An 11507-nucleotide genomic window follows, 5' to 3' on the forward strand; every position below is an offset into this window, starting at 1 on the left:
ACACGAGAAGCTGCTCACTGTCTTAGATACAGCAGAACACTAATGCCTTTATCACGGATGCTGCACATTTAATTTGTCATCAGTGTAATCGTTTAGATCCATTTACGTGCGTGCGTGTCTGAGTGGTTATTTACACACTTGACTAATGTGTGTGTGTTTTTTTTTTTTTCTCAAGCTATCATTTCCTATGAATTAGGATAATATGAGTACGTTTGCAGAGAGAGAGAGAGAGAGAGAGAGAGAGTGAGAGAGAGAGAGAGAGAGGGGGGGGGGGATGAGACGAGGCGAGACGAGACGAGATCACACACACACACACACACACACACACACACACACACACACACACACACACACACACATACACACACACACACACACACACACACACACACACACACACACACACACACACACACACACACACAGCCAGCATAAAAACAACATTCTTTCAGCTGCTGCAGACAGTGCCTGAAGGAGGGCCCGTTCGTGTGTGTGCCCTGTGTTGTCGTCGCCTTGGTAGCACCACACCCACGTATCCCTACGAGACCTCAGCAGCATCACAAAGTTAGTAAACGTGCACCAGACCGCCAGAAACAAAGTATTAAGAGACACGCTATACTTTAAAAGGAAGGTTTTTTGCTATTTTAGTGCCCATTTAGCCCTACGCGGCCATAGGATGAGCGAGGAACATCCTGAGGTGCCATCGATAATGTCAGGATCTAGCGGTCGAGAATGTGCTCATATCAGAAGGTGTCGAGATTGTTCACGAGATTTAACAGCCGGCGATGCGATACCTGTCAATCAGCTCATCGTTATTCACAGACAACATGTTCATCGCCTGCACCTTCCCTACCTTCTTCTGTATTTTACACGACCCTATCAGATGTAATCAGAGATGATAAAACAGCATGACGAGTAATCACGACGCCGGGTGAAAGCAATAACCGAAGAGCGAAAGGTAAGGGACGGGGCTAGGCAAGAACAGTCCCTTGCGCCGAGAAATTACAAGGTTGAAAATGGTGTGTAGTAGTTAAATGTGAATGGTATAGCGAGGAATGATAGCATGCCAGCGACAGCCACACTGCTTGATGTGGAGGGAAGGAAATGTTAGGAGGTTACAGGCGTCTTGTTCGTAAAGTAGTCTGTATTATTAAAAAAAAAAAAGTACTCTAGCAATAGTTCAGGGAAGAGAATAGGGTGATGAAGAGAAATATAGTTCTGCGAAGGATAGATTACGTTGACTGAGGTTCTGTATTAATGAAAAATATCCTTCAAAATTAGCTTCGAGATGAAGACGTAGTAACGGGCACGCTATGGCATATTCTCTTTGGTAGCTGCCAACGCCAGCTGTACATGGTGTTTTCTCTCAGCTGCTCATGAACACTGGTGACGAGAACGCTAAAAGAATGAACGGCAACTGGCCGAGCAATGGGATGTTATTGTAGAAGTAACGTGAGCTGCGGCGATGGCTCGGGTCATGACGCCGCCCGCCCATGCTCCCTTCCTTCCCTCCCTCCAGTCCCTTTAAACTTTAAAGAAAAGAAGGAAGAGGAGAAAAATGGATATTAGAGAACAGACAGGTCCGGAGGGAGATGTTCTATGGGAAGCTAAGGAGTTCTAAAGAAAAAAGGCTTGGAAGGAGAGACGAAAGGTGGGAGGGGCATCGAGATAGGAGGTGAGGGAGGGAGAGGGTTAAAGGGATACGTAACAAAACACACAAGTAAGCCGTGCAGCGTGTGACGGAGGAGGTTCGTCTACACCCTCACGTAGTTTGCGGTGTTGCGACTTTATTATGCTTCACAGAATACACTTAATTTAAAGGAAAGATAAATCCCTCCTTATCTCGTCTCCTCTAAGGCAGCCTACCTCTCTAATATATAAATCTGTCTTTTTTTTTTTTCTCCTCCTCGACCGCTTTTTTTTTTCGTGGCATGGTGGGTGGAGTGAGCGACGATGCCCTCTCACCTGCAGCAGCAGCAGTACTTTAGCATCCTACAGTATCCGGGATTCATAAATAGCGATTGAGGTGAAAGCTACATCCTCTACGAGAGTCGGTGAGTCAAGGTGTTAGTGAGTTGTTCACGTTAGACCTAACCAGAGCTCCAGATAAAAGTTGAGAAATTAATAGAGAATTGAAACTTCTGAAAATATTATAAAGCAAAACGTTGAGATAACGGATAAACAACTGTACATGTAAATAAATGTCTGTAAAATATGAACAAATTAATAAAAAAGTAAATAAATATGTTATAAAAATAAATTAATTCTTACAATTAAAAATAAAACAAAGTAAAAACTGAGATACGAATGAAGAATTGACATTTATGAAAATAAACACCTACGTGAATAAACAAATATATAAACAGCGATATGTAATAGCGTGGAACTCAAACCGAAATTTAAATCTGGACTTGTAGAAACTGGGAATTGGAGTACGAGTCAAGTGATGATGAGGTACACAAAGCCGACACACTCGCCTTGCCTGCCTTGTGTGCTGGATTTTTTTTTTCTTTTTTTTTTTCTTTTTTTTTTTTTTTGCTGTCTGGAGGTGACCCGAGGCTGAGATGCACCACGAAGCTAACACATGCTCGCTCGTGCACACACTCACACACACACACACACACACACACACACACACACACACACACACGCACACACACACACACACACACACACACACATACACACACACACACCCGATAACAATACGTACTGGAGGCCACAATGTCTCATGGACAAAACCGCAAACGTGCATCTCAGCTGTTTCTTAATTTGAAGAGATGAACTCGGATTTCTGTCCCACAACAGCATCACTATCAGCAGCAGCAGTAGCATCAGCGGTCACAAATATCAGTAAATAATTAGATGAAAATAGTTTACTACCAATGAACTTGTGCACACTATGACTCGTATAATATTTCTTGAATAAACAAATAAGCTGTCCTACAACAGCTTTTATTTTGTTTTTCTTGTTCAAACTCGACTTCTTTACCATCAGCACGTCTCAGTTCATAATTTTATTTTAAGTTTCTTTTTTCTTATCTTTGCGCGTACAGGCCACCACTCAACTCCCAAAGGCCCAAAAATCGGTGAAAGACCAATGAAGGAGTCCAACTAAAAATGACTTCGTTTTACCAGGCGTGGGTGGGTGGGGAGGCTCTTTTCAAATTTACTGACCATTTTTCATGATTCAGGTTTGGAAGGTTGAGCTCTTTCCAATAGTTGAGGCATTTTTCATATTGCGGGTCAGAGTAGAGTGGGAGTGCCTTTCGTCTGTTACATGACGGTTTTTCACTTAACAGCTTGTGGGAGAGGAAGGTGGCAATACTTTTCAACTACTCGTACATATTAAACACTTTTCATTTCATAGACTGACACTGATGGTGGGAGTGCTTTTACTCTTTTACCTGAACGCTTCTCCTTCAACAGTGTGGGATGGGTTGGATAAGGAAAATGCTTCCATCGTTACGTTACTGTCCCGCCCTTTGACAATGCCCAGTCTTCGCGGCGCGGGCTTGCTAAGTGCGGGAACAAATGGGGGGATGATCATTAGTGGAAAAGAGCAGCTAGTCTCATCCTAAATACTAGTTAGTAAAGCGAGTAGTAATATTACTTAAGGTTCTATATTATTAGCGACTCTTAAACTCTATCGTCCCTCTCCATTTATACAACAAATTGACTTTTTTATTCATTCTAATCTTTCTCCCTCTTTCCTCACCTTCGCGACCCACACCAGGTGAGATGAGACACTCATAATGGCTATAATCTTAAGTCCATCAGTACTGTCCATCTAATGACAAAAATAACTTGTTTTATTCATCCTCATTATTTCCTTATTTTCTGTGACGAACACCAAGAAAATAATAGGTGTGTAACATTTTTACTACTGAGATCGATCATCTAAGACCATTAACAGGTTTTTTTTTCTATTTTGCTTCTTTATTTTATTTATTTATTATTTTTTTTCCCACCTGCATGGCCACGATGAGATGCAAGACACGTACAAGTGACACGTTTACCATCAACACCTGTGATCTCTATCCATTTATTGGTAAAAATGACCTCTTTTCTCTTCTTCCGTAATTTGTCCTCTCGTACACTTCTAAGACCTCCATCAGGCCGAGGCAGAGTGCATGTAATAGTTGCACTAATAATGTCTGTCCCCCAAGTCCATTCACTTACTTGAATTGCCTTTTTTTCTTCTATCCACCTCCATGTTTTCTTCCTTTACCTCCGTAGCACACACGCAATCAAGTCCCAGGTATATAATATATAAACGTTTAAGGTCATTACTGTCTATTCACTAACATTGCTTTTCTTTATTTATTTTTTTCTTTATTTTTTTATTAACTTTTGACTTCAATCTGTTGTTATTGCTCTCTCTCTCTCTCTCTCTCTCTCTCTCTCTCTCTCTCTCTCTCTCTCTCTCTCTCTCTCTCTCTGACCTGCAACAAGAGGCAAGAGTCAAGAGCCACGTAGCAGCGTTGCTCTGGCCAGGGACGAAGATAGGAGCATGCCCTGAAGTCACTAGCAAAAGTTGGCACTACTCTTTTCCACGGGTCAAAACGTAAAATACAACCCACAGCCTCATAATGCATGTTCCTCTCGTGGCGTACTAATCTACTGGGCCATAAACTCCGCTGGTTTACTGCCGCAACGCCTCAGCGATATAAATGATAATTATGTCTGGAACGACGCCCAGTGAGCGGCACTGACCGTTGCTAAGGATAGCTGGCATCAGTTAGCAGAACAGCTTACCTTACTCCGGCTCCTTTATTTCCTCGGAACAGCCTGGCATGAGTAATGTAATGGCGTGATGATGACACCGATGTAAGTGAAGATCATGACTGGTGCTGTTAACTAGGTACTGTAATCGTGAAGGTGAATCAATTCCTTTTGAAGTGAACCGGGCGGGAAGGGAGAAGGAAGGGTGAGATATGCAGGGAGGGGAGGGCACACTGCCATTCATACACGTCTGTCTGCGGTAAGATTTATATCCAAGAGAGAACCTTAAAAATCCACGTGAAGAGGTACTATTAATTTTTCATCTCAAAGCCGCGAGAGATATACTACATGAATATATAGCGCGCTCTCCACCTACCGGCGTTCACAGATTCATTGGAAAACTATGCAGATCACAGCTGTTAGTCTCAATAAATCAAGGCTTTCGGTGATGGAATCCCACTCTGGTGAGATGGTGTGCTCGTAGGGACGCTGATGGCAGGGGAGTATCGGGACAGTACGACGATGAGTTACCCTCAACACGCTTTACTGGCCGTCACTGGTGGAAGGGAGAGGGAAAACTGTTCTACTTCTCCCATTTGTTACAAAAGTTCACGCCCACAAAGACAATAATGCGTCTGGTCTCTGTCACTGTACAGTGTTGGGTTGCGTTTATGTCTCTCTCTCTCTCTCTCTCTCTCTCTCTCTCTCTCTCTCTCTCTCTCTCTCTCTCTCTCTCTCTCTCTCTCTCTCTCAAACACACACACACACACACACACACACACACACACACACAGAAAGAGAGAGAGAGAGAGAGAGAGAGAGAGAGAGAGAGAGAGAGAGAGAGAGAGAGAGAGAGAGAGAGAGAGAGAGAGAGAGAGAGAGAGAGAGTTATTTTCGTCTCTAACTGGAAGCCGAAAAACCCAAGCTTTGACAAATAAATCCAGTAACAGTTAAATAAATGGTTTTATTTATCTTTTCTCACAAACTTTTTATTATACCGTCAAACTTCCTTTAATATTTTGTTCATCTTCCTCTTGACATTTTTCTCCTCGTTCTCTTCCTTTTCGTTCCTACCAAGTGCGAAAGGATAAAATATGAACAAAACGAAACTTGATAACGAAGAACAGACAAGGACAAAGACAGAAACATAAGGGAAAACTGGAGAGAAAAAAAAACGGAAAGAAAACAAGAGTACAGTACAACACCACCATTTCAATATCACACCACTCTGACACACGAAACAAGAGGGACGAGGCTTAACAAAGGAAGGAACGACGAGACAAACCAAAAAAAAAACAAAAAAACAAAGAAACAGAGGTCAATGAAAAGTACTAACAAGATTAAACGTGAAAACAGAAACAGGAAAACCATCTCCCTCTCCCCGGTAAGACTCGCCACTGGGGGATGATCAACGCGAGAGAGAAAACGAGTAGTAATTTTATTCACTTTTCCGTGATTATCTTTAAGGGTAACTCAAACGTTTTATTTCAGAAGCTTACTATTTGTGATTTCTTGAGGAGAAGAGGGAGAGAAGGAGTAGGAGAGAGAGGACAGTGATTTAACAGTGCCATAGTGGAGAAATGAAGTGATGTTATAGAAATGGAGAGGGAGAAAGTGACAAACAGTGTTAGAGATGTTTTGAGAGAAGACAATCAAAGGACAGAGTGGAGAGGTGGATGAACAGCAATAAAGAACAAGATAAAGAATAAAGTGGAATAGTGGAGGAACATTACAAGGGTGAGAGCAAAATAGAGGCCATAGAGAGCAAGTGGGAGTGGAGAATTAAGGAATGGAGGGACAGTAAGAGGTGGAGGAAGAGTGGTAAGGGAGTGGAGGGGTGGAGGGGTGTTATTGAGGCCGCAACGAACTTCTCTCTTCAGTAATCTGCAGTAAATCAGGTTAGGGAAGACCAGAGGAGCTCGCGTGATGCCCTTAGCTGGGACTATTGTGGGAGCGAGGGCTGCAGTGTCCCTTCAGCCCCCAGCAGTACTCCCTGACCGAGCCCTCCCTCCTTCCCTCCCTCCCTCCTTCCCTCTCTCCCTCCCTCCTTCCCTGCGTCAGTATAAAGATTCTAATGCTGTGTTATTGTTTTTCCCTTCTGCAGAAGTATTTTTTGACCGGTGATTCCTTCTTCTGTTCACTATTTTTAACGTACAAGTCACAAAATGTTTAAAAGTTAATCTAGGAATGGCGAAAGGGTCTGAGATTCTGATATAGAGATTCTTATACTGTGTGTTCTTGTTTACCCTTCTTCAGTAGAATTTTTAGATCAGTGTTTTCTTGTATTAACTATTTTTTTTCTCGTTCATTGGTTAAGAGAAGTATAAAAGTTATCTTAGGAATGACGTAAATGTCTTTTTTTGTTATCAGTTGTCAATAAAGATTTTGACAAAGCCCTTCGTCGGTTATTAAAGTTTCGCTACTGTGTTCTTCCTTCAATAAAACCTTTCTCAATATGCAGTTTTCCCTTGTCATCATTCATGTAATTCTCCCTCGTCAAAATAAATTCTAATATAACGCTTGCTCTTCGTCAGTAGCGTTTCCAGTGCAATGTTCCTGCGTAATTATAAATATTAATAACAATTCCTCCCTTTCGGCGGTAAAGAATGGGCAGTATAACGCTCCCCCTCCTTCATCAGTATAAATATGAAGCAATTCTCCCCTTCGTCAGTAGAGCGCGGCCACAGCGTTACCTTTCCTTCATCAGTACAAATTTAATTGCCAGTTCTCTCCCTTCGTTAGTAGAGCTTCCAGTACAATGCTCCTATTTCGTCAGTATAAACCTCAATGATAACTCTTCCCTTCGCTAGTAGAGAGACACCAGTCAACCCAATGCTCATCCTCCGTCAGTCAGAACATTCTCCGAAACCTGACTCACTAAGCTCCATTGCCTTCGTCAGTAGCGACGCAACAATTCCACGCGAGTATAAATAATTCCTGATATTAACATAAGACTTCCCTTACCACACTTTCCTTTCATCACGCCAGCCATAGTGTCTCCTCCTCTCTTAGTCAGTTCATCCTACCGTGTTTTTTTTTTCCTATCAGTGGATTTTCCTGTGTACTTTCCGGGAAAAGGACAAGAAATATTAATAATATATAGGAAAATACAATCTACATCGTAAAGGAAATACCACTCAGAGGCCGTAAAGCACTAACCAACTCCGCTCGTCTCTTAGAAAACGGAGCCTCATGTTTAGGCGGCGTAAGAGTGGAGGTTTAGAGGAGAGACTGAAGGGAAGCGTTCAGGAGTGTGTGAGGGAAGATAGAGGGTGGGTGAGGTGCAGGTTGTTTATATATAAGAGGGAAGCAGATGTTGATATCACTAAGAGACATACACATGAGAGAGAGAGAGAGAGAGAGAGAGAGAGAGAGAGAGAGAGAGAGAGAGAGAGAGAGAGAGAGAGAGAGAGAGAGAGAGAGAGAGAGAGAGAGAGAGAGAGAGAGAGAGAGAGAGAGAGAGAGAGAGAGAGAGAGAGAGAGAGAGAGAGAGAGAGAGAGAGAGAGAGAGAGAGAGAGAGTTATTTTCGTCTCTAACTGGAAGACCCAGCAGTCTGTAAGTATCCTGTGTGTGTGTGTTGTATATTTGAGTGAAAACAAATAAAAAAAAAACAAATCTTGACCTCTATTTATTTTCATGACCTACACTTTGAGGTTCATATATAATTATATATAACATTTCTTTCATGTCTTGTCCTTCACAGGAAAATATATAATTACATCCTACATGGTACTTGTATCTTGTATTGAGTCACATAACAATGTATCAAATGACAGATGCAATAGAGTTTAAGATTGAAATGATATGCATTACAATTTTGGGATAGAGGAAAGCACGTGTAATTTGGCACATTTTAAAACCAGTTCTCAATTATGCGGCTCCGTAATACCAAGCCACTGGCAGCATTCTCAATGGGTACTGCTTGCTCAGCATTTATGTTTGGGATTGCATTTCCAAGTACCTCATCCTCATCCATCTCATCAGGCATGGGAACATTGTGTAATCTAGAAATATTGTGCAAAATGACACATGACATAATTATTTGCTTGGTTGTGCTACGTTTTGTCCGTACCTCTTTGTTAAGGATGGCAAACCTGCGTTTCAGCACACCAAAAGCTCTCTCAATAACATTTCGGGTTTTAATGTGAGCTATGTTATACTTCCGTTCTTTCTCAGTTGTTGGTGAAAGAAGCGGAGTCAGCAAATATTTCCTGCATGGGTACCCAGAGTCACCCAGGAGATACCCACTATAATTTCCCTCCTCTAACAGATGGCACACTCTTGAATTATCAAATACTCTGCTGTCATGCACACTACCTGGCCAGCTACATATTATGTTTCTAAATACTAGGTTATAATCACAAATCCCCATAAGATTGATGGCAAAGCGGCCCTTTCGTGATCTATAGAGTTCCACATGATCACCTCCAGGGCTTATTATATTGATGTATGAGCCATCAATACAACCAATACAACCTGGCATGCCAGCAATATTGAAGAAATTGGAGGCAAGGTCAGGAATGTCAGTTGGCTCTGGAAATTTTTATATAAGTCCGAGCTCGAGTACATAAAATGGTTGAGATACTTCTAACAATTTTACATACAGAGGCAGCAGACATCCCCAGGCAGTCAGCCATACATATCTGGGAGCTTCCTGTGGCAAAATACATCATTGCTGTGAGGAGCTGGAGGTATGCTGGAATACTGCAACCTGTAGACATGGCAAAAGAAAAATTATGTTAATTTCTCATGAAGAACAATTCCTAGGAATGAGAAATTAACGGGACTAGAATAATGTATCATTCAAGATAAAATCATTGTCTACAAGCAATTCAAGAAGTATGAAATGTGCATCTGAGAACAAAGGTATACGTTGGTTTAGAGAAAAATGTTGAAGTCACGAGAAAAATGAGGAACAGAAGCAAGAAATTAAATACAATTTACTTTACCTCGTCCATCCTTGGCTCTTGGCAAATCTGGTTCCACTTGGCCAAGAAGGGTGTGAATGCACTCCTTTGACAGCCGGTACCTCCGAATGAACTCATCCTCAGAGTAGGCAGCAAAAGGGTTTTGGTGATCCTTGACCAGTCTCCTTGGTAACCTTGCTTTATCAGCTCGATCAGCATGTTGAAGGTGCACAAGAGCAAGAATGCCAGCCTAAAAAGAAATTCATCTTCTTAAGTCCTCCCTCACAAAAAATACTAGCAAAATTAATGTTATCAATAATGTTATCAATAACAATGCCATAATATGAAATGTCAACATATATGGGAAGCAGAGCTAAAGCCTGCTGGCCTGAACAGCTCACTGGCTGTCTGGCTAGCTGGCGGCTGTCAGAGACCTGCTCCATCACAATAACAATAAATTAACCTGCGTGAGATGGCTAAACTAATCAAAACAAAATTAATTCACCATAAATAATAATACAAAAACAACTTGACCCACAGCTATCCTGCAGCTGTTCTGCAAGCTTTTCTAACGACAAACAGCTTCCACACATATTATTTGGGCTCTGCATGTAATATTGACAAGTAATAGTGCTATACATACCATGGTTGAAGCTCCAGGGAGGTATAGAGATGTTGGTAAGAAGTGAAGACAGGCTAGAAGCTTGCGCCACGACAACAGGCCCCTAGGCATACGTCACGTCCAAACACCAAGTTCTTTTAAAAAGTTTAAGTACTGACAAAAAATATTGTATTCGTGTAATAATATGTTTAACCTGCATTATTACGTATTTCCATACAATCATAACACATTTCTGCTATGAATGAGAGGATAATACGTTCTCAAGCAAAATTCGTAGGTGCTTTCGGAGGGTGTCAGGCTCCCGAAAGATTTCTCCCCGAACGTGTCAATATTTTTTCGGATTCAGACGCAGACGCCCGACATTTCGGGCTCCAGGAGTGTTTAATAAATCGACTTCACCGGATTCGGAATGCAGGCCACTAACCCTAATGTTTAATAAATGGGCCCAGAGTCTCTCTCTCTCTCTCTCTCTCTCTCTCTCTCTCTCTCTCTCTCTCTCTCTCTCAGAAAATACAAAATTTCATCTCAGATCAAATCATAATCAACAATACATGAGCATTAGAGGGAATGCCTCGTGTAGGCCTGATGTATTAATCTTGCAGTTTCCCTTATTTTCTTATGTCTTAATACTCATCTGGCAATCACAGCAACGTCTGGCAACTCACAGAGGCGTGAGGAGGGCGAGCCGCAGCCACTCACCAAGTAATGCCGCATGTTAGGCACAAGTTAGGGCGAAGGACGAGGCAATCACCAACTCGGCCCCAAAACCTAATGGGAAAGTTTAATGCAATTTTGTGTCGTAATGAAGCTGCTTGACCCGCTGTGTGTGAGTGAGGAAGGGGAGGAGGACTTGAGGTAACTGGGACGCTAGGCTGGTGCTTTGTGACTAAATAGGGCACGAGGGCAGACTCATTTCGTATAGTTCGTCTTCTTAAATGTCTCAGCATCTCATCTTGACAGCTTTCAACAGGCTTGAGAGGAAGTTACTTTGCTTTTCAAGTGTGCTGTTTATGATTCTATTGATAGCAGCGTAGTTTCGGAAGGACACAAGGGCAGACTTATTTATACTATGACGTGTTCTTAAATGTTTCTGCATCTCATCTTGGCAGCTTTTAACAGCCTCTAGTGGAAGGTACTGTGTTTTTCAAGTGTGTTTTTTTTTTATGGCTATTGATGGTTCAGGAAGGATCTGCATTCTGAGTGAGAGAAAACACCCATATGAACACAACTTGTCATTTTTGCAGTCTTTGAG

General features: G+C 42.0%; 1 protein-coding gene across 1 annotated transcript; it reads right to left on the minus strand.

Moving 5' to 3' along the window:
- Nucleotides 1-9079: 9079 nt before the first annotated feature.
- Nucleotides 9080-10428, minus strand: LOC135099160 (uncharacterized). The gene is made up of 3 exons (XM_064001620.1): nt 10277-10428; nt 9676-9883; nt 9080-9437 (listed from the first exon to the last, which is right to left on the minus strand). The coding sequence occupies exons 1-3, from the start codon at nt 10364-10366 to the stop codon at nt 9250-9252; spliced, it is 486 nt and encodes a 161-aa protein (XP_063857690.1). The 5' UTR covers nt 10367-10428; the 3' UTR covers nt 9080-9249.
- Nucleotides 10429-11507: the final 1079 nt, after the last annotated feature.

The sequence above is a fragment of the Scylla paramamosain genome, unplaced genomic scaffold, assembly GCF_035594125.1.
Source record: "Scylla paramamosain isolate STU-SP2022 unplaced genomic scaffold, ASM3559412v1 Contig108, whole genome shotgun sequence".
NCBI classification, from domain to species: Eukaryota; Metazoa; Arthropoda; class Malacostraca; order Decapoda; family Portunidae; genus Scylla; species Scylla paramamosain.